At 36.5% G+C, this 25422-nt stretch overlaps 1 protein-coding gene across 1 annotated transcript; it reads right to left on the bottom strand.

Moving 5' to 3' along the window:
• On the bottom strand, positions 1–25422 carry LOC135197505 (homeobox protein engrailed-2-like). The gene is made up of 3 exons (XM_064224569.1): positions 24987–25422; positions 2832–2935; positions 1–389 (listed from the first exon to the last, which is right to left on the bottom strand). The coding sequence occupies exons 1-3, from the start codon at positions 25420–25422 to the stop codon at positions 51–53; spliced, it is 879 nt and encodes a 292-aa protein (XP_064080639.1). The 3' UTR covers positions 1–50.

The following is a 25422-nucleotide window of genomic DNA, read 5'->3' as shown; positions in this document are numbered from 1 at the left end:
CTTTATTAAATAATAAAGATGAGTAGACGAATTGTGGAAGGGGCTATACTTCAAATCTGTGTGGCTGTGTGGTCGTGAGATGTGGAGTAGGAAGTCTCGGCGGCTCCTGAAATGGGAGTGAGAAGTGGCGGGGGTGGAACAATGTGGGTGGTGTGTGAGTGGGGGTTTAGCGGGTGGTAGTAAGAGCCCAGGATGGGAGGAATGGGAGGCAGCACCGGGTACAAGTGCGGAGGGATGAGCCCCTGTCTCTGTGCCAGGCGCATGCGCGCTGCCATCTGCTTTTTCCATTTGGTTCGACGATTTTGGAACCAGGTTTTGATTTGGGTTTCTGTTAGGGATAACGCCTGGGAGAGCTCCAGCCTCTTGGAGACGCTCAGGTATTTATCCACCTGGAAAAAGGGATAATAACGATCAGATGACGTTTACATTTACACCATGACTGTAATAGAAAAAAAAAAACGACACGTTATGCACTGAATAAACAAAAACTTATTGCAGGAGGGCACGCCAACAGAAAAGTGGGAAAAGGATACGCCAATAATAATATACACAGAAAAAGGGAATGCATCAAAATATGAAGATTAACACTGCTGCATCATGTTATGAAACCACTGAGGAAGATGCTGGATGAAAAGTTGATGAAAATGGTTATAATGAACATTTGTAAGTTTGGGTTTATGCCGGAAAAGTCAACAACTTTACAAAGAGGCAGCCACAGGAGAAGAAGTACTATGAGCAAACGGAAAGATTATACACCATAAATTTGGGGATCTTCAAAAGCAGCTAGTTGGGCATTTTAAAATCAGAGGGATACCAGAAAGACTCATTAAGCTCGTGAAGCTATCATGACACAACTCAGGATCTACAAAAAAAGTTAGTGGCAGAATTATGCGAAGAATTTCATATAAATGTTGATGTCTATTAAAAATGGATAGTGAATCCTTTATTTTCCTTAAATGGTAGTAAACGAGAGAGCTGCAAAGGAATGCAGAAAGTGAGGCAATTTGCAAATGACTTAAGAGTTCAAAAGCAGAATCAAAGAAGAATAAAAACGTTTAATTACGTTAGATTGGAATGATGCAAGCAAAACTTAGATTAATGTGACTGGAAAAGTCACTAAGGATAGCCGTGTGGTTTATATGAATCCCGGAGGGGTACCTACTGGGGTGAACTCAATAAACTCAATATTATGTATCATATATAACAGATGGTACCACAAGAAAGACCTTATTAGAAGTTAAAAATTCTCATTACCCTGGCGATGTACTGAATTGTGAAGCAGGTACTGAGAGTAATTACAAATCAGTAACAGCAACATGGAAGTGGAAAGAGGTCACTGGTAAATCAGAGCACCTCATCGTTCAAGGCAAAAATTTCTGACGCACGAATATTGGCTTGTGGAGACACGAGCACTTACAAAGACGAGATTATGAAAGGATGTCCCTACAAATTAAGATTAAAAGTAGGAATGTGGTTGGGAGATTGACTGCAAATGAGGAAGTTGTCTATAGGCTGGAGATGGTTCTGGCATGTGATAAGAAAAGGTGGGGAGTAGTCTACCAGAAAAGCAGTAGTTAAGGGAGTAGCAAGACGATCTAGAAACACCCTAAAATCACGGAGCAAGGAAGTAGAGGGAGATCTAGATCAGATGTGGCATGAGACAGAGGAGAGAATTAATTGCATGTCTAACCTTATAAAGGGAAACTAACATAAAACATTAATGATGATAAGGGTGAGGATGATGTTTGCATCAACTACAACCTCATTTTCTTGACATTTGAAACGAAAGATAATAAACTCTCACTATAAGTCATGGAGTTAGGCTTAATGTCAAGAACGAGTGCACCGGCCATGAAAAAAATCTGTACAATTTCCTGTGCACAGCATATGAAATGTTTTTATACGGAAAGTACCATAGGCTGAGCAAATGCACATGAACTAGCGGTTATTCTAACAGGAATCTTAGAGGCAGCTTAATAGACTTCTAAGCATGGTGTCTGGTCATCAAAATCCTTGTCAGGACGTCTAATAATCAAATTCCGAATATCCGAGGGTGGAAATGAAAATTTTGGGGGATGGGGTGTTACACTAACCCAATTTACCGAAAACATTTTGCTTAACTTTTTTAACTCTATCATTCACACAGTCACCTCTCATACCTTTTATTCATTAAAATATGTAAACGTTAAAATTTGTATAACAAGACATATTGCATTGGCAATACAGAAACACAACAACATTACTGAATGCTTGTGATGAATGGGAGGGTCTCTCTCAGAACAGATGCAGATGAAGAAAATTAATTTTTTCTTTTAATTTCATATCACTCATGCGATTTTGCTAATAAGAGTAACAATAACGAAATCGAAATTGATCTCATACTGGCTATAAATAATTACATGCTAAGAATATCAGTCTGAAAGTATACTGATAAGTTTACTTTGAGCACTAATTTCTAGCCAACATGGAGTATATAAGTCCAACTAAATTTCGAATAATCTCAAATACCCAAACTTTCCTCAGGGGATATTATGATTTGTAGCCAGCATGACTTGATCAAGAAATGAATAACAGATTTATCTTTTCCATGCAATGACTCATTTTTATCAGAAAAACTAGACAAATATTCTCTCACGCACAGAAGCTTCAAAGTAGTCCAGTAAAATCTATACTTCTGAACAATTCTAAAAATCAAAGACTAACATTAAAGTAAAGATTAAGATTAAAGTCATGAAAATGCTTTCTTTGCTTTCACTTCATTTATGAAAATAGCACAACAAACTCCGGGAAAGTTTCGGACGACTGAAAGCAAGAGTGAAATGGCGCCTTACTTTGAATTCCGCTTCAAGTCTCTCTAATTGCTTGGCGCTGTAGGCTTGGCGCGGCTTCCGATCAACCCCAGGCTTCCTCGACCTTCTGCCGGTTGGACGCGGAGCTGGAAGAGAACAGGCAGAGAACTGAATAGAATTGAACAAGTTTGCAAGTCTCATACAGAAAGCCTGATCTCAAACATTCAATTGACACACTTATGGTCAGAATGGCATAAACAAACGTGATAATCAATTCCACTTGTTATTCATTATAATATTGATACACCGGAAAGGTTTTTTAACTGGTAAAAATCTTGAGTGGTTATCCCAAATTTCCCATTCCAGAAGATTGTATTCCTTTTCAGTCTTCTCCGAACACTTGGTAACATAACCTACCTCAAATCATTTTGGTAGTAAGAATTATGAACAAGGAAGCCATTACTGTGTATGATCTTCCGAAATAATTGTTAAACGCCCTTTGATTTCACGATAAAACTAATCAAGTTCTATCTATCCACTTAAAACGACAGTATTGCCTATTAAATCTCTGGCCTTTCCAGCTTTATTGTGTCATCCGGTACAAATCTGGTCTAGCCATGTTTTCTTTCTGGTCTCATGGCCTCGAATATCAGCAACTTTTGTTGTGGTCGTGAGCAAGAGGGGGTTGTTCTCAAACTATGCACAATCCCAATTTCCTCTTCTATCTGCATTCTTCTTCATGAGGTTACAAATGACTGGAGCCTTTTGAATTGGGTGCCTAAAAAAATATCATTATAGTTGGGGACTTTCAGTAGAACAGTAAAGGCGTAAGTGGTTATTCTCCTCTATATGGAGTAGAAATTTAGAAAATCGTTTTACACAAACCACTTACGTCGCTTATTCCGTTTCCTAATTTCAAGTGATCACCAGGTGCCTATACCATTTTGAACACAAAGTCACTGTGAGTAATAATCTCTACTATACTGCATCATAATGAGAATGTGTTTCATCAGAAGATATCAATGACAGCTGCTTTCCTACATTTCGTTAGTTACGTTCAAGAAGTTTGATCATCCCACACCCTGCTCTGAATGCATTTTTTTTTTATATTAACTCGCTTTTAAGAAAATTATCATTTATACACAGTTGACCTGGCACACATAAAAATTTTGGGTATTTACATTTCTGAACTACAGTAATGAAAACCTGATTGGATTCGTAAACTTTTAAGACTTTATTTACCAGATTGGTTTAGCAAACTTTCAACACATGATTTACCTGATTGGTTTAGCAAACTTTCAACACATGATTTACCTGATTGGATTAGCAAACTTTCAACACTTGATTTACCTGATTGCATTAGCAAACTTTCAACACTTGATTTACCTGATTGGATTAGCAAACTTTCAACACATGATTTACCTGATTGCATTAGCAAACTTTCAACACATGATTTACCTGATTGGATTAGCAAACTTTCAACACTTGATTTACCTGATTGCATTAGCAAACTTTCAACACTTGATTTACCTGATTGCATTAGCAAACTTTCAACACATGATTTACCTGATTGGATTAGCAAACTTTCAACACTTGATTTACCTGATTGCATTAGCAAACTTTCAACACATGATTTACCTGATTGGATTAGCAAACTTTCAACACATGATTTACCTGATTGGATTAGCAAACTTTCAACACATGAGTTACCTGATTGGATTAGCAAACTTTCAACACATGATTTACCTGATTGGATTAGCAAACTTTCAACACATGAGTTACCTGATTGGATTAGCAAACTTTCAACACTTGATTTACCTGATTGGATTAGCAAACTTTCAACACTTGATTTACCAGATTGGTTTAGCAAACTTTCAACACATGATTTACCTGATTGCATTAGCAAACTTTCAACACGTGATTTACCTGATTGCATTAGCAAACTTTCAACACATGATTTACCTGATTGCATTAGCAAACTTTCAACACTTGATTTACCTGATTGCATTAGCAAACTTTCAAACACATGATTTACCTGATTGCATTAGCAAACTTTCAACACTTGATTTACCTGATTGCATTAGCAAACTTTCAACACATGATTTACCTGATTGCATTAGCAAATTTTCAACACTTGATTTACCTGATTGCATTAGCAAACTTTCAACACATGATTTACCAGATTGGATTAGCAAACTTTCAACACTTGATTCCCTGATTGATTAGCAAACTTTCAACACATGATTTTACTGATTGATTAGCAAACTGTCAAAACACTTTTGATTGATTTACCTGATTTGGATTAGCAAACTTCAACACTTGATTTTAACCTGATTGATTAGCAAACTTTTCAACACATGATTAACCTGATTGGGATTAGCAAACTTTTCAAACACTTGATTACCTGATTGGAAATTAAGCAAAACTTTCAACACATGATTTACCTGATTGGATTAGCAAAAACTTTTTCAACACTTTTGATTTACCTGCTGGATTAGCAAACTTTTTCAAAACATGAAATTTTACCTGATTGGATTTCAGCAAACTTTCAACACTTTGATTTACCTGACTTGGATTAGCAAAACTTTCAACACATGATTTACCTGATTGGTATTCAGCCAAAACAATTTCAACACTGATTACTTGAACTTGGATTAGCAAACTTTCAAACACATGATTTACTGATTGGATTTAGCAAAGCTTGAAACTTTTCAACACTTTGATTTACCTGACTTTGATTTAGCAAAACTTTTCAACACTGATTTACTGATTGGGATTAGCAAACTTTCAAACACTTGATTTTACCTGATTGGATTTAGCAAACTTTCCAAACACATTTGATTTACTTTGATTTGATTAGAAATTTTCAACAAACTTGCAACCTTGATTACCTTTGACTCTTGGGATTAGCAAACTTTCAACACTTGATTTACCTGATTGGATTAGCAAACTTTCAAACTTGATTTACCTCTATTGGATTAAGCAAACTTTCAACACATGATTTACCTGACTTGGATTAGCAAAACTTCACACTTGATTTACTGATTGGATAGCAAACTTTCAACACTGATTTACCTGATTGGATTAGCAAACTTTCAATACTTGATTTACCTGATTGGATTAGCAAACTTTCAACACTTGATTTACCTGATTGGATTAGCAAACTTTCAATACTTGATTTACCTGACTGGATTAGCAAACTTTCAACACTTGATTTACCTGATTGGATCAGCAAACTTTCAACACATGATTTACCTGACTGGATTAGCAAACTTTCAACACATGATTTACTTGATTGGATTAGCAAACTTTCAACACTTGATTTACCTGACTGGATTAGCAAACTTTCAACACATGATTTACTTGATTGGATTAGCAAACTTTCAACACTTGATTTACCTGATTGCATTAGCAAACTTTCAACACTTACCGATTTGATTTACCCTGATGGTTTTAGCAAGAATTTTCATCACTTGATTTACCTGATTGGATTAGCAAACTTTCAACTCATGATTTACCTGATTGGATTAGCAAATTTTCATCACTTGATTTACCTGATTGGATTAGCAAACTTTCAACACATGATTTACCTGATTGGATTAGCAAACTTTCAACACTTGATTTACCTGATTGGATTAGCAAACTTTGAACACTTGATTTTCCAGATTGGTTTAGCGAATTTTCATCACTTGATTTACCTGATTGGATTAGCAAACTTTCAACTCATGATTTACCTGATTGGATTAGCGAACTTTCAACACTTGATTTACCTGATTGGATTAGCAAACTTTCAACACTTGATTTACCTGATTGGATTAGCAAACTTTCAACACTTGATTTACCTGATTGGTTTAGCAAACTTTCAACACATGATTTACCTGATTGGATTAGCAAACTTTCAACACTTGATATACCAGATTGGTTTAGCAAACTCTCATCACTTGATTTACCTGATTGGATTAGCAAACTTTCAACACATGATTTACCTGATTGGATTAGCAAACTTTCAATACTTGATTTACTTTACCGGATTAGAATTAACTACTGAAAAAACAAATATTATATTATTAGCCTGTGCGATGGAAACAACTGAGAGAGAGATGCAAAACATTGAATCACTATAATGATAAAAAATAACAAATCTTTCAAACTATTTAACTTTTTGGGAATTTTTCTTCTGTATCCCTAATCAGTGCTATATCATCCGCAGACATCGGTCATTGCACACGTCATTCATAGCTCATTTTCTTATCCTAGGACTTTGCACCGCTTTCTCACGTCACTCCACCCATAAGGATATTATACAGGCATAGAAGTATTACCCACTATATACTATATACTACTACTGCTGAGTGTGGTTTTATTGTTTTATTACTTATACCCTTACTGTCAATAATGAACCGGCAAGTTCGAATATTACCTCCTTTACGCAGTGCCACAAAGGCTGGACCAAGGTACCTTCATTCTGCATATCTACATAGGGACCAGTACAAATGACAATGACAAATGTAAACGTTACGTTCAGCGTCCGCAGAAACTTTCACTTCATAAATAAATGAGAATATTGAATCTAAAACTTATTACATTTTGATAATGACATCCTTATTAGCTCAATAATGAGAAGAGTCAATCTCCCACATGATAAGGACGCAAATACAAAGCATGGACTACCATTGTTACCACTATTACTACTAATAATAATAGTAATAAATATAACTAGAAAGCGATGGATTTAGCTCAAGTTACAGAATAGTATGAACAGTAAACTCGTACGGTAAACAGTATGAAGTAAATTATAGCAATCCAGGTAAGGAGGCTGACAAGAAGTATATGACTAATAATAATAATAATAATAATAATAATAATAATAATAATAATAATAATACTGGTGGTGATGATAAACTCAAAGGACGACGATACAGAATGAGGAAAATATATAAAAATAAGTAATAATGAACGTCTCGGCATCATACACAACAGGCGATGGTCGTAACTCAAGAGCACACCATCAATGTAGAGCCACTATACAGTGTATATTAAAATAATAAAAGAATTAATAGTAACAATCACGCAAATCACAATAAAAACGTTTACAATGAAATAATACCCATAAAAAATGACCCGAGATAATCAACAGAGCTAGAACAAAAGCATCAACGAGCCCAGCCATAAGTTAAAAAAAGTCATGTTTCCGCATCTTGACTTATTTTTGAGCGGGTTGCAGCTATCTCCAAGTCACTGGCTGAGACTGCATGGATGTAGGTCGCCTGATCATAATTTCAAAATCATCTCTTGGCGGTTTTCTTCGAACTTCTCCCTTGCAGAATGCCACCCACCGCCGCTCAAATCAAGTAATGCCGTTCAAATTTCGGGTGACTCTCCCACATTACACAAACTTAAACTTAAATGATCAAGATCTTGCCATCGTTTGTGGTCCCTTGAAGGCCGAGTCATGTGTCGTTCTGGTAACTGAGAACTTTCCCAATACTCTCCTAAGGTTTATAATGGAATGGGACGAAATATTTATGCCAAGGGCCAAGCGCTGGAACCGACGAGGTCATTCACCGCGAAAAGGGAAATTCAGAGCAAAAAGGGTTGAAAGGTGTAGCAGGAAGGAACCCCGCAAGTTCACTACGAAACAATTGTTAGCAATGGGTGGAAAGCAAGATGGAAGAAACAGAATCTGAAGGGAGGTACGGTAAATGGAATGAAAGGGATTGCGGCTAGGGGCCGAAGAAACGTGGCAAAGAACATTCAGTAATGCCTACAGGTGCACTCACGGCACTGCCCTCTAAGAATTCCAAAGATTTAGGCTACATGAAATATAGGCCACTTCTTGGGTGTCCTATACGATGAGTATCGTCAATCCTCACAGACGCAAGAACCACAGATAAGAAGATTCTGAAGCTACAGGAAGATTTTCCGCAGTGCCAGAACGCCTTGGAAGTTTACAGAGAACAAAATTAAGAAAGTATTTTCATCGGGAGATCTAGTCAAATCATGTTGCATAACAACACGTCTAATAACTTCATGATTGACGACGGTAATGACAGACGAATGTGGAGATTTTTGGGAATGCTGTGACGCTAGCAAGAGGGGAAGGGTTGGCCCACATGGTCGGCGGTGACCTGCACCTGACTCTTGACTCTGCAGGATGGCGGATCCTCCGAATGCCATCCAGGGCAAAGGGAGTCTATCACTTACAGTTACTGGGAGATGAGAGACCCAAAGTCCGCCATTCCCTTCTTGAAGTTAGGGGTCACAGGGAAGTGAAATTTTTCACTTTTCCATTCACTTGCAAAACTCTTCCTGGTGATCGGTTCCGAGTTACTTGGGATTAAGAATAGCCATCTTAAATTTCATCCTGAGAGATCGTTATCGCCGTCTGTTATCTTCTTCGGGGCTGTTATCCGTCATGGCTCGGAGGGAGAGACAATCTAGCTTGTCATTCTCTCGGGAGCCGAGTTTCTTATATACTCTATCAACCTTCGTCTTCCGGGAACAAGGAAGAGGGGAGGGACCCTCTTCCTGTATCCGACACCCCTGTCGAAGGCAGGTTTATTTTCAATTCAATTTTGTTATGGACGAAGAAAGTATAGTCACGTTGGCATCAAAAACTACCTACAGTACATTATTTAGAAGCTTGGATTTCAAGTCAATGGCCCATATGTGCTTGTTCCATGTGGATAGGCTTCATCTACTTAAATAATAATAATAATAATAATAATAATAATAATAATAATAATAATAATAATAATAATAATAATAATAATAATAATAATAATAATTCAAAGAAAACTCGTCATCAAATAGCTCAATAAAATGGGAAAGTAAATCCACAGTAGTATGCCTGTCAGATTTTGTTATTTAAAATATATAAAGCAGAAAGCTTTCGATGACCTGCATGGTCCTCCTTGTCAATCTGACAAGTAGGACCGTGCATGTCGTCGAAAGCTTTCAGCTTTATATATTTTAATTAACAAAATCTAACAGGCATACTACTGTGGATTTACTTTCCCAATAATAATAATAATAATAATAATAATAATAATAATAATAATAATAATAATAATAATCATAATAATAATAATAATAATAATAATAATAATAATAATAATAATAATAATAATAATAATAATAATAATAATAATAATAATGGAGAAACAAATCCACAGTTATGTAAATGTACATATATTTAAATCTAAAAATATATGTACATTTACATAACTGTGGATTTGTTTCTCGATTTGAAGACTCGTGCTACTATGAGGATTTTTTAATAATAATAATAATAATATAAGAAAGCCTTCGACATGATACCACACACATGGCTAATACAATGCCTGAAAATATATGTGGCAGAGGAAAACACCATCAGCTTCCTCAAAAATACAATGCACAACTGGAATACAATACTTACAAGCTCTGGAATAAGACTAGCAGAGGTTAATATCAGGAGAGGGATCTTCCAGGGCGACTCACTGTCCCCACCACTCTTCGTAGTAGCCATGATCCCAATGACAAAAGTACTGCAGAAGATGGATGCCGGGTACCAATTCAAGAAAAGAGGCAACAGACTTAACCATCTGATGTTCATGGACGACATCAAGCTGTATGGTAAGAGCATCAAGGAAATAAGACACCCTAATCCAGACTGTAAGGATTGTATCTGGGGACATCAGGATGGAGTTTGGAATAGAAAAATGTGCCTTAGTCAACATACAAAAGGGCAAAGTAACAAGGACTGAAGGGATAAAGCTACCAGATGGAGGCAACATCAAACACATAGATGAGACGGGAGACAAATGCCTGGGAATAACGGAAGGAGGGAATATAAAACACCAAGAGATGAAGGACACGATCAGGAAAGAATATATGCAGAGACTCAAGGCGATACTCAAGTCAAAATTCAACACCGGAAATATGATAAAGGCCATAAACACATGGGCAGTGCCAGTAATCAGATACAGCGCAGGAATAGTGAATTGGACGAAGGCAGAACTCCGCAGCATAGACCAGAAAACTAGGAAACATATGACAATACACAAAGCACTACACCCAAGAGCAAATACGGACAGACTATACATAACACGAAAGGAAGGAGGGAGAGGACTACTGAGTATAGAGGACTGCGTTAGCATCGAGAACAGAGCACTGGGGCAATATCTGAAAACCAGTGAAGACGAGTGGCTAAAGAGTGCATGGGAAGAAGGACTGATAAAAGTAGACGAAGACCCACAAATATACAGAGACCGTAGAATGACAAACAGAACAGAGGACTGGCACAACAAACCACTGCACGGACAATACATGAGACAGACTAAAGAACTAGCCAGCGATGACACGTGGCAATGGCTACAGAGGGGAGAGCTCAAGAAGGAAACTGAAGGAATGATACAGCGGCAACAAGATCAGGCCTAAGAAACAGATATGTTCAAAGAACGATAGACGGAAATAACATCTCTCCCATATGTAGGAAGTGCAATACGAAAAATGAAACCATAAACCACATAGCAAGCGAATGTCCGGCACTTGCGCAGAACCAGTACAAAAAGAGGCATGATTCAGTGGCAAAAGCCCTCCACTGGAGCCCGTGTAAGAAACATCAGCTACCTTGCAGTAATAAGTGGTACGAGCACCAACCTGTGAGAGTGATAGAAAACGATCAGAGAAAGATCCTCTGGGACTATGGTATCAGAACAGATAGGGTGATACGTGCAAATAGACCAGACGTGACGTTGATTGACAAAATCAAGAAGAAAGTATCACTGATTGATGTCGCAATACCATGGGACATCAGAGTTAAAGAGAAAGAGAGGGAAAAAATGGATAAGTATCAAGACCTGAAAATAGAAATAAGAAGGATATGGGATATGCCAGTGGAAATTGTACCCGTAAAAACTAGAGGCTGAAGTAGCTCCAGGAATCATGCAGAAGAGTGTGATCCTAGAAACGGCGCACATAGTAAGAAAAGTGCGTATGTATATATATATATATATATTATATATATATATGTATATATATATATATATATATATATATATATATATATATATATATATATGCACGCACGCACACACACACACACACACACACAATATATATATATATATGAATACATATATATTGAATTGAAAGACTTGGGTTACAGCTAGGAACCGAGAGGAGACTGTAAGAAAAGTGCGTATATATATATATATATATATATATATATATATATATATATATATATATATATATATAATATACATACGCACGCGCACACACACACACACACACACATATATATATAATATATATATATATATATATATTATATATATATATATATATATGAATACATATATATTGAATTGAAAGACTTGCGTTACAGCTGGGACCGAGGGGACACAGTAAAGAACCTTAACTGATGCCTACAGTACACCCCATGAGGTGCACTGACGGCACTACCCTCCTACAGGGTGTGTATGTATATATATATATATATATATATATATATATATATATATATATATATATATATATATATAATAAGGAAATTAGTAAGCATCGATCATTAGTTTTGGTGTAAACCATAAAGTGCACCCATCAACTAATAATTCACAGTATATTTTGGTAAGCTACAAATTACCCTAGTTTACGAAAAAAAAAAAAAAGGTGGGGGGAAGGAGGCCGAATAACTTCCCCACTTTCAAGGCTTTGTTGTAACACTGTAAACAGAACTCATACCTGACTCAGGCCCCTGAACAAGCATGGTGCCCGTGAGACGGATGTGGACCTTTGAATAGGATCTCAACTATGAAGTTTACTTCTGGGCGATGAAGGTGAGAATCCGGTCTACGAAAGGATATGCCACAAATTCAAATTGACGAGCGAGAATAGTACTGCCAAGGCATCCACAACCAATATAACACCGGTGAAGAAAAAAAAGAGACAGTTCTTTATGAAGTTACATTGTGGGAAGAGCAGGTGTCGTCACAGACTACAGGTTACTCAGGTATTGATTGACTGATGGGTTTATGGTTATTGAAACTGGCGGCCCAACACCTAGGTTACCGACGCAGTAATGATATTAAATATGAAACTCAAATAAATAAATGAATAAATAAAACCGAAAGGAGTTTCATATAAGAAATATATAAAAATTATATATATATATATATATATATATATATATATATATATATATATATATATATATATCTTATATCCGTAAATACACAGATACTATACATAGATACACATATTGCATATGCATATGATTTAAAATTGGTTGAGGAGGCCCGCCTACCGAAGTAATGGGTCCAGTGGTGCCATATTCCATATTCATTTCCTATGAAAAAAGGCAGAAACAACTTAACACATAAGCGACAGTACACCACAATTCGTTTCTGGTTTTGGCATTTGCGAATATGCATTTTTTATATTTTCTGAGATATCTGCATCGATGGTGATTTTGCCAATGACCTGTTTTGGCTAAGTATCAAGTGTCTCTTTCTCACCATAATCCGGGATGGTGAGAGGGACAGACTTGATACATCGCAGAAATATGAAAGCAATGATAAAATCACCGTCGGCAAAGACTTCTCAAAAATTGGGAAAAATGCATATCCGACACTTTGCCAAAAGGTGAAGAATTTTTAGACCTTCTCTCCCAAGAGGACAAGACCAGCAGATAAACAATGTAATGTATTTCCATAGCCTTCATTGGTGCTGGATCATGCATATGCATATGGAATATTTCACTTCAAGACTACTTTCCCGAATGAAGCACCGCAAACAAGTCTCTCTCTCTCTCTCTCTTCTCTCTCTCTCTCTCTCCTCTCTCTCTCTCTCATTAAGAAAGGGGAAGTTAGGAGAGGAAACTGGAATACAGAATGATCAAGATAAAAGTGATTGCATCAAAGATGATCACCCGTATCTTATAAGTCGTATTCTAATGATCTAATTCAAATATATTATTACCATTTATTACTGTTTATTGTTTTTTTGTGTGCTTTGTATTCGACCTGTTTATGATATTTGTGCGATAAGTTGCCGACGTGCGTTGATGACATGTTTTACTCCAGTGTAGATGTACTCTTATAAGCTTTCAATCCAAGACGAGTATTTTCGTTTGTGGTGACCTAATCCATGTTAAACTGTGTCCATATTATGACCCTTACAGCTAGCTTTTTTTGTGCATCGTTTAACTAAGAAGACAAAACTTTAGTTTAAGGTCAAGTGATATCTGTTCTGGATATTGAAACTAAAAACAGAGCACGGTTGAAAGAAGAAAGAAGACAAAAAGAAGAAGATCATGAAATCCAAATGAGAAGGAATCGCACAGGAAATGGAGAACCGGGAGAAAGCAGCAGATATGATATAGTGAGCATAAATGAAATCAGGCGCAGAAGTTATGTTGCTGTGTTTACACGATGGTCAGCTTCTAGTCTCGTGCAATGATTCGCCCGAAGAGAGAGAAGTACAAGACACAGATGCCCTCACACATTTGAAAAATGACCTACATTTTGCCACCGGAAAACTATTTATTTTATTAGACACTTTCCTGCGAGGGGCAAAGCCTTAACAGCATATTGCAGCCTGAACCACAAACTGATCATAACACTGCGAACTTTTCTGGGACAATTTTGGGTGAATTTTAACTCGAACAGGAAAAGGTTAATTAAAGTTAAGTTGAACATACTTCTGTCAAGCGGCATTTCTTTGATTGGCGGTCTAAATTTAAGTGTTTTCAAATAAAGTCAAGTGTCATTTGTGTAGAGAGTAATTTAGGTGTCGGTTCCCTTTGTTTTGACAGCTTCTTGCATAGACGGTGTACCGTAAGTAATGCCTTCGGGCCTTGCGAACGCTACAGGGAACAGAGTATCACTTTATGCGAACGGTACGGGGAACAAAATATTACTTTATGCGAACGGTACGGGGAACAAAGTATTACCTTATGCGAACGGTACGGGGAACAAAGTATTACCTTATGCGAACACTACGGGGAACAATGTTTTACTTTATGAGAACGTTACAAAGAACAAAGTATTACTTTACCTTGCTAGAAGTTCAATTCCTTTGAACAATTTAGTTTCCTGATGAAGTGCAAGCGCATAAAATGAGCCGTGGAGTGCCTGTCACTATAAATCGCTGAATGACCCCTCATTACGCCCCGAAACTTTGCGTGACCTGGCGAGACCGCTGGAATGACGTCATTATCTAACGACCATATTAGGAGAAAGAAATCTGTAAACAACACTTTGGACGAAATACTCGAAAATGAGGTTCGCTATTTCTTTGGGTCCCATTTGATACCAAGGAAAGTGGTAAGAATTGAATTTAATACATGCTTGGGATCTCTCTCTCTCTCTCTCTCTCTCTCTCTCTCTCTCTCTCTCTCTCTCTCTTCTCTTCTTCTATATATATATCAAGATATATTATATAATATCTATATATATATATCTATATATATATATATGTATATATTATATATATAGATATAGATATATATATATATATATATATATATATATATATATATATGTCTTTTAATATCTAATTCTCTCTACCTCGGGATTAATATATTTTCATATATGTTAACCTTGAGTTTTAAAGCGCTTCACTGTAAATCCTGATTTCTTGGTTCTGTGGTTCGCGCCCATGTGCCAACAAATGTCTTATATACTAAAAATTCTCTTCGGTTAACGTAGATGAAATATATGAATTCCAATGAAGAGCGAATTAGATATTAAAGGACATTTGTAGCTTAATACGTATACAGGAATCATGGATATATATATATATATATATATATATATATATATATATATATATATATATATATATATATATATATACGTGTATGAGATGTCATATTGTCGAACAGACAATATTCCCTGTGACATAGAGAGCAAATGAATACTTTGGGTACTTGCAATGTATGGAAAAGCCCAGAACTGGTACGAAATAATCAGCAAACCCCTGGAAAAGGAATTCGCTTCATGAATGGGGCAGGAACGCTCAAAAGGGAAAATCTGTCAAAAATTCCTTTGGAATACAGTACAGATTCCTATCTTGACTGTTGCGAGTGAGAACGAACAGAACATTTCGTTTCATTGTCATAAATTTAGAAGGTAACAAAATCTTGACTGATTAGAAAAATAGGCCTTTCTAGAATGGACACCCAGGGTCAACAAAGATGGCAAAGAGTGAGAGTATTCTCAAGAGCAGCAATTCTGAATGGAGCAAATAAAAATAACAGAGAATAATATTAAAACTTCAAGGCGCAACTCACGTCGAAAATGCTGTTACAGTATATGTTAAGAAAAGTTGATAGGCAAGGCAGACTCATTTCTTCCCGGAGATACCTGAAGTAACCACGAACCTCTGAAGTAAAATGTGTAAAGAATGGCGGGGATTCATCATACTGAAGTCAACGCAGATTATGCAGTCGTCGTTGAACGTCCCAGAAACAGTAGAAAATGATAATCCTGGTGACAAACCAAAAGAAGTCACTGGAAAGAGGATTGCCAATTTAGACAACCCAGCACGAAGAATAACTATGCGTCGCCAGGAAACGGAAACGATGAATGATGTGAATAAGGTTCAGCAGGAGACTGATCGGATTTGTTGTCAGTGACAATGACTGACACAGATGACGCTCAGCACTGAATAACTAGAGTGGAAATCTGGGAAAAAATGATTATATCTACCAACAAAACTGAGCCATGCAGGCTCAATGCTCAAGGAAGGAGATGAACTTTTGATGCCAATGGAAAAAAGATGCCTGTGATGAATCATTAATTTTAAAGGAATAAATGAGTAGAATGAGGTATATGGACATACTAACATTTAGTAATTAGAGATAACAGAATTGACTAACTGATGTAGAAATCTTTTTGCTAAATATAATAACAATAACTATGCGCATTGTGTAATTACTGCTATTAGTGAGAAAATGTAAATCACCGTGATGTGCTAAAACAGTTCAATAGGTGACAATGCTTTCCACACAATAACATATTCCTGCTCTAATCAAATGTTTCACTTGAACAAATATACTTCACAGAATATAAATTTGAAAGGAAAACTTTGTTTATATGGCCTCTTTCGCATTCAACGATTTCAAACTGAAGAATGTGTCCGGGAGTAGAAGGGTAAATAGCCGTGTTGTTTGTACAGCAGCATACTAGATCAACGCCCCAATTTCTTTCCTTAAAGCCAAAAAGGTTTGCTTTCCATTTTCGAGGGGTAATTCGTCATTTTGGTTCTGGTAAGATATCAGATCAAAACAGAGAGGTGAATGCCTTCCAAATTCTCATCCACTCAAAGTTCTCAGCTCATCATATTCTTAGTATATTACAAAATACCTGAAACTCGGAAAATAAAGCTTCTTATGCAATTTACACATACGCGCATGCACACACACACACACACACACACACATATATATATATATATATATATATATATATATATCTATATTATATATATATATATTATATATATATATGTCTGTGTGATTGTAATGAAAGACTGGGTGTAGGGCATCAGACAGTCTCTAATTTCTTTTACCTGCGGTGATGTATATATATAGATAGATATATATATATATATATATATTATATATATATATATATAAAGGTTTTTTTCCCACGAAGGAAAAAAAATTAAAAAGCGAGATAGCCAAGTACTTTCGGTCCTGTTCGGACCCTTTACTGAGGCAAACTGATTTTACAAAGAACAACATAGTCAGAAGGCTTAATATACAAACTGACACTACAATATTAGCCATAAGGGCGATTTTCACTCTACAGAAGGGAGGAGCCGCCTGAGGCTAGCCACACCTTGAAGGATACAAGCAGTAAACAATTGATTCTTCCAGAAAAAACACCAATTAATACAATGAGATTTTTCACTTAGATGGGTAAACAGTGCATTTGAAGTCTGGGCTGTTCTAGCTGAATACATATGTTGCTTAATACGTACACATAAATTTTTACTTGACTGACCAACGTAAAACGAAGGGCAATCCTTACAAGGAATTTTGTAAATGATGTTGTTATTTGTTACGAGACTATTCTTAATTAGCATATCAACATCATTTACAAAATTCCTTGTAAGGATTGCTTCGTTTTACGTTGGTCAGCCAAGTAAAAATTTATTTGTGTATGTATTAAAGCAACATATGTATTCAGTTAGAACAGCCCAGACTTCAAATGCACTGTTTATCCATCTGAGTGAAAAATCTCATTGTATTAATTGGGGTGATACCTCGGTAATTGCTAGATCTAATGATTATGTTTCAAGAAATTTACTGGAATCGGCAATTATACAAATCACTAATAAAAACAACCTAAATCTTAGTCTGGGAATGTACCATTTGGACCCATATATTTGTAAGATGTTTATGAAGGACCTTAAAATAAATGAACAACTAATAAATTAGTCCCACATGTATATAGTTTTATCATTTCGTTCTTCTCTCTCTCTCTCTCTCTCTCTCTCTCTCTCTCTCTCTCTGGTTCGATATTCTCTCTCCCTCTTTCTCTTGCTCGATATATATATATTTATATTTTCTTTCGTCTTTTCATTAATAATAATTTTTTGGGGAAAATTTGTGTAAAAATTCATGATATTAAATTGTATATGCTCCCGTGTCTTTTCAAAATGTACTGTTTTTCTGGAAGAATCATTTGTTTACTGCGTGTATCCTTCAAGGCATGGCTAGCCTCAGGCGGCTCCTCCCTTCAGTAGAGTGAAAATCGCCCTTATGGCTAATATTGTAGTGTCAGTTTGTATATTAAGCCTTCTTTTGACTATGTTGTTCTTTGTAAAATCAGTTTGCCTCAGTAAAGGGTCCGAACAGGACCGAAAGTACTTGGCTATCTCGCTTTTTTCAATTTTTTTCCTTCGTGGCAAAAAAATTCCTTTATTTATACATAGCATCACGTTTTATGTACTTCGTGATCAAGTTATTCATATATATATATATATATATATATATATATATATATATATATATATATTTATATGTATATATATATATGTGTGTGTGTGTGTGTGTGTGTGTGTGTGTATGCATATATCATCTACACTTATGCATCAACAAGCAAAATACGACGAGCTTCAGGTATGCTTTTCTTGTGAGGAGAGTAGAGGCAATGTTTCAGACAGACTAGAATGGTTTTAATAATTGTCCCTGTAGTTCCGCACTTATCATAAATATCAAATTCTGTTTTCATTAAAATAAATAGAAGAAGTCTTCGTTATTCCTCAGTGCTAGTCCTCCTCTTTCCAAAGGCACAGGAAAAATGAATATACTTGCAGTCATTGATTTATAAAAACGTCAATATGATTAGGAATGGAATAACATTATTATTATTATTATTTTATTATTATTATTATTATTATTATTATTATTATTATTATTATTAATGCTGCTATCTTTTATCACAGCATTCTTACGGAACAGGATAAAAGCTATTGCTGGACCGGAGATTAGCATTTTAATCAACGAAAATAATCAAAGCTGTGAAAATGAAGTATAGAAAATGTGGCTGCCGATAAAAATGAAATCTACATCTACAATTAATAAAATGGAAAAATTCAACGAACAAAGACAATAAAAGCAATGAGAAAGAGCCTAACGACACAGTCCAAGGTTTGATAAAAACGCTGGTATAGCTGCACCCTACTTAAATTGGTAAAATAATCCATTTGCCAATTATACCTTAAACCATAAGTAGCAGCGCACAAAGTCTCATTAAGTACGCAAAACGTCTTTCAGTAAATGGAACGTTGAGCTTTTAAGTTTACTTATGAAGAAAAAACAGACCAGCTCGTCACATACATAATACAGATATAAAATATTTGTACCCTGATAGTTAATAAGTGTTCAGAACTTTTAATCAATGAAAAAGGAATAAAACAAGAATATAGAATTTAGGGCAAAGGCCAAGCGCTGGAACCTATGAGGGTCATTCAGCGCTGAAAGGGAGATCGACAATAAAAAGGTTTGAAAGGTATAACCCGAGGAAAACCTAGCAGTTGCACAATGAAACATTTGTTAGAGAAGATGGAAAGTCAGATGGAAGAAAAGAATATGAACGGAGGAACAGTAAAAGAAATGAAAGCGGTTGCAGCTAGAAGCCGAAGGGACGCTGCAAAGGCCCTTAAGCAATGCATACAGTGCACCACGCGAGGTCCACTAATGCGGGTTAATGAAAAAGGATCCGAAAAAACACAGATTTGAACTTCACCTCTCAGGCGCGGCCTATTTTTAGGTCAGATGAGAACGCTCACTATCAATTTGAGTTAATCAGCATTGTATTTATTTTCTTTTGTTTAACTTTCAAGAGAACTCAAGATAATCTACATACTAGCTTTCTTAACTGAGTAAGAGGACGACCAAGAGAAAACAACACTCCTATAATCTCTGCACATTAGACTCATGAGCCGCACGTCAGCCCACCTTAAATAAGTTTCACTAATTACCTTTCTTTTATACTTAATATTCAAACCCCCTCTCTCTCTGTTATATTTTTCTTAGCCTTTCTTACGTAATGAAAGAAAGTCTATTATAAACTTCAATATAAGAAACACTAGAAATTCTACAAACTATGAACCGCTGTCCATATTCAGTTCAAACCAGTTAATTTTCAAATATTCCATTCCAAGCTAAATTAAAAATACTTATAAATAATCTTAACAATTTTCCTTGTCTCAAATTCTGCAATAAATAACCAACATCGATGATTGCATCAAAGAAATGGTTAAGGAAAATAGCAGCTGAAGAATAATTTCAGAAGGGTGTAAACAACGTCCAGACCAGTGGTTCCCAAACCTTTTCTGGTCGTTACCCACTTTTCACACAGGATACTTGCCCAGGGCCCAACGCCAAGCATAACCCATGTATGTATAAAACCCATGGTTTTATACATGCATATCCTCAGATTATAGCCCCCTGCATTCAGCTACATGGGTGCCCAGTTTGGGAACCACTGGTCTAGACCTTGGGTGTAGAGTTCTTCTAACTCATTTGTCTTAACGGAGAGGACTACTTCAAAGAAAACATTATTATGAAATAATATCCAGTTATCTCGCAAAGCAACCAGAGAGAGTCAATATTCGGCTCGAAGGTAACGAAAATACAGCTACGTCAAGTTGACACTAGCAAAACAGAAATATCTTCAATGAAATAATCATTTTAAGAAGCGAGGAGAAAAAATATTCCCACAACAGAAAACAAAATTACGAAAGTTAAGATGTGGAGCAACCAACTTGTCATAAAAAATGGTTAAATACTTATTTCCTATTTCTTACCATCCTCACCCTGTCAACAGAAAGACTTAACAGGACGAACATAAGCGTGGTAAGTTTACCCTGTAGGCAGCGAATCCTTCCTACCAAGCTGGACGAATTATTGCCTGCATATGTGTTTCCCCTGTTTGTTTACAGCTTTCTATTCACGAGGTTTCTCAGGAGTTCCGGACGAATTAATATGAAATCATAATATTGTGGCGGGGTTAAGAAAGAACTGGTCCAACTTTGACAATAATACAGGTCCAGTTTTGGATCCAGGCTCTGCTACTAATTCTATTTGAAAAGCGATAAATGGATTTCTGAAGAATATTGTGCACTGTTTGGCTATGATGAAGAAAAAGTTGGTCCGATTTTGACGAGGATTTGGATCTGCCTGTGGTTTCAGGATGTATTTCCAATCTTGTCCACCAAATACTTTGAAATTTCGAATAAATTTCAATGAGGTTTTGAGGGGTGGTTCACTATGAAACCTGAAAGACTTCATCCAAACCCGAGATGGGTCTGGATCTAAAAGCAAATTTACGCTGTTTTCAGTTCGACCAAAATATTATTTCAAAGGAAATTAACCGGCTTTCGTGAAATTCTTCGGTGTGCAAGATAAGGTAGGTAAAAGTTGTTCCAGTTTCCAGGATATGGGTTAGAATGAAGATCCAGGGAGCATTTTCAATTTCGTCCACGAATTGTCTTAAGAAGAATAACTAGATTTAAAAAAAATAAATAAATAAAAAAATAAATAAGTTTTTTTTAAACACTGCAAGAAGAAAAAGTTTTCCACATTTTAAAAATTTCATTTATTTTTATAGCAGGTGCCACGTACATTGATGGAAAACTCAACCATTTGCGTATTTCATAAATCTTCCAAACTGTAAGACTTCACATATCAGGACAACAAACCGGATCTGATGGTTAATGAATTTTGTTCTCGGTGTTGGGCGATGTCCTTGCTCTTTGTGTGATTAAGTTAGATGTGTTTGTCAGTTTTTTGTAAACTCTACAAAGATATCCTGCCACTTTTATGCACTATATACAGACTGCATAATCAGAAACTATCACAGGCGCAAAATGTCTAGTTTTGGTTTTTACTTTGTTAAAGATTTCATTATTTGAGTCGCAATGTGTATACTCTTATGTAGGCGTTAAGTATTTGAATGACTACATTTATACATGCGTCGGATGTAAAAATATTAAAAAAGTATGCAGTTATTATGCAATTATAAATACAAGAATATGTATACACACATTACATTAAGATTCAAAAGCAAAGTCGCAACGCTCACAAAAGCAATAAAATAACACATTTTTCCGATTTTATAATTCCTGAAGAGTTTACAAATAAATAAAACAAAGACTGGTTATTGCTATGCTTCACTTATTATCACAAGCAAAAGAGAGAGAGAAAAAATGAAAAAAGTAAAATCAGTATACTTAAGGTATTCAGTATTCTTAATGGTTTTGAAAAGCACACAAGAAAAAAATATGTAAAGATCAGAAAGTGAAATAATAAGAACCTATATTTGTGAGTAATTTAAAAAAAAAGGCAAAGGGAGATATTCAACTGGCAGTTGGGGAATAAATGCAAAACGATCGCATAAACTAAAACTAAATAGTAACTGTTAATTACTGTAGGAGATATGAGCTTCAGACTCAATTACTCTGAGTTAGGAAGTAATTATTGAAGAAAAAAGCACGCGAGGAAAAATGTATCCCTTTTTATCTTAACTAACAATAACCTTTACGATTTCTCAGCACGCCCTTTCTTTATCCCCAGCAGATGCTAGTGCTAATTGCAACTGGGTAGACTGGTGGGCCGTACACAGGGAGCGATCCACAGATCTAGGAACTGATCGCCCACTTTAGCCAAAAAAAACCTTCCATATGGGGACAGCGGGTCTCATAGTTTCCCTTCAGAGCGCAGACTACAGGTGTAAATCATCCTATAGGCTCCCTCCAATATCAGTGGTCACTGGATGACCAACTAGCCAGGCAATGACCAGATCGAGCGTTGCCTAACATCACTCACCAGAAGACAAGCGATGTCATAAACGTACTAATGACGCTGGCTGCATATTGTCCTGAACTGATTATCGATGAGTTGATTCCATTTTACAAGATGGTTTCGGCAAAAATGAAGGCAACTGTTTCTGTGTCTCATTTATCCCTAACTAATAAATTAAAAAAGCACCTCTTGAAACAAAATCACAACCGATTCACACTTCACAGATTTTTCATCAATACTCGTTAATCATTACTACAAGCGTGCCATCACTCACTCACCTGAAACACATTCTTCTACATTCTCAAGTTCCTGCCAAGTCTCTCTTCCTCCCCCGAGGCTGCTTTAGAATGATCAAGTGTCTACCAAGGATCTTCCCGTATTGTCTGTAGAACCATACGATCACAGATACCTCAGAATTATCTATTCGTCTATGCTTAGTTGATAAGTTCTGGAACTCTACGTTACTTGGATCTCTAATATTCTTCACCGGTTTACAATATACCGAACAGAAACTTCATCTAAACAACTTCCCTGGTTTATCCATCACCGGCTACCTTCTATTTCCTTAAAAAATGGCTCAACTATTACTTCATGCAGTCTTCCTTTAGACTTTCCATTTGCAAAGAACCCACTTCTACTCTTTCCCGACTTCCTCGATCTATTCTCACATTTGTTCATCGCCTACAAAATAAAATTTCACGTATCGTATACGACTTACCCACTCTATTTTTCTCCGAACTCATCATTCTTTCTTCCTGGATTATGTTTGACCTGATAGTCTTACTTTTGATGTCACTCATTTTTTCAACTTTCCCTTCAAACACGAGCTTTCAAAGTCCTCCAATGTTCTTTGCAACTTTTCCTACCTATCAACAATCATCGACCAAAATAAATACAAACACCGGTCATTTACATTAACCATTAACCATTCATGAAAGTTGCACCCACTTATTCCGTGTTTTCTATCATTTTTATCATTACTCCACTGCTAAAAGCCACGAATCATCATTTTGTCGGATACTTAAATAAAAAAAAATTATCGCAATTTTTTTTAAACAGGCCAAAGGATGGACGACCTAAGGTTAAAAAATTTTATATGCTCAGCTACGAATAAAGCAAAAACTGGAAACACGAGAAGGAAGAAGAGAAAGCTGGAATCAACTATATAACGCAATGGATAAACCGACTTTTTCATATTCTTACACGTGGTTTACTACTGAGCCAGCGTTATCCCTATCAGTTATTCTGTTTAGCTTTTTCTAATCCTATACAGTTTTCATTTTTTAAGTTCAAAATTTTCATATTACTACTTTGTTGTATCACTGATCCATAGACTCTCCATGCCTTACTCACACTGCTCTTCCTCTGTCAAGCCTTATGTCACATGTATTAATACCCTCTTGGAATTCAAAACCATTTGCATAAATGAGCATTGACATCAACACATTCTAGAGCTAAAAACTTCCGTACCAAGACCTCGATCATTTTTTGCGTATCTTCCATTTTAACATATTGTTTCTGGGAATAATGTAGGATATCTTAAAAATTTAGGAGGATATTTGATATTTTTTTATACATAGGGTCACGCCAAATAGGATCATGAATTGAAGCGAGGTCAAAATAATTAAACCTAATAACGACGTCCGCTCTCAGCTAATAATCAAGCGAAAAGAAATGAAAAAAAAAAAAAATGAGATAGACCGAAATTCAAATGACCGAAGTATTAAGGCATTTTTCTACAAATTCTCTAGTATGATCATGTGGTGCATACAGTCATATGTGTAGTCTAGTCACGTCATTTATGTTTGTGACCCTTGAATATATGCATCTCATTACCGCGTGTTAATAATATCTCTCATCATGAAAATCGACGACCCCTAGTCCTTACTTACCTTGAAGACCAAACATAGGTTTAAAGGCAGCTACCCACGGAGGGTACCACAAGGGGGAGAGGTGGGCAGCAGCAGCAGCCGCGGCGGGGGAGAGGGTCGTGCCCATGGAACTGCTTCCGGGCGCCAGGCCTCCACCACAGGTTCCCCCGAGACTAGCGGCCACCCCTCCGTCCGCGCTCTCTAAATCCGGCCGGAAGTGGACAGGTGTGGGGCGCACAAACGCGGACTGGTGGTGAGGAATGCCGATGGCGTGGATGAGGGGGTCCTCCTCCAAAGGGCCGCCACTGGCACTTCGGCCCCTCTCGCCCAGCTCCCCGTTGAGGCCCGGCAGGGGCTCGCCGCTGTCTTCCTCGTCCCCGGATTCGACGGCATCGTCCTCCCCGTCTTCCTCTTCCAGCAGCCCTTCGTCGGAGGCCTCGATGAAGGTGTGGGCCAT

This window comes from Macrobrachium nipponense, chromosome 21, assembly GCF_015104395.2.
Source record: "Macrobrachium nipponense isolate FS-2020 chromosome 21, ASM1510439v2, whole genome shotgun sequence".
Taxonomy (NCBI): Eukaryota; Metazoa; Arthropoda; class Malacostraca; order Decapoda; family Palaemonidae; genus Macrobrachium; species Macrobrachium nipponense.
This window is presented reverse-complemented; position numbering and strand designations above follow the sequence as displayed.

Coding starts and splice junctions, on each gene's coding strand:
- LOC135197505 (XM_064224569.1), bottom strand. CDS start 25,422: ATGGCCCACACCTTCATCGAGGCCTCCGACGAAGGGCTGCTGGAAGAG. Junction 2,936..24,986: donor ACCTATGTTTGGTCTTCAAG/GTAAGTAAGGAC, acceptor GTTCTCTTCCAG/CTCCGCGTCCAACCGGCAGA. Junction 390..2,831: donor GACTTGAAGCGGAATTCAAA/GTAAGGCGCCAT, acceptor CCCTTTTTCCAG/GTGGATAAATACCTGAGCGT.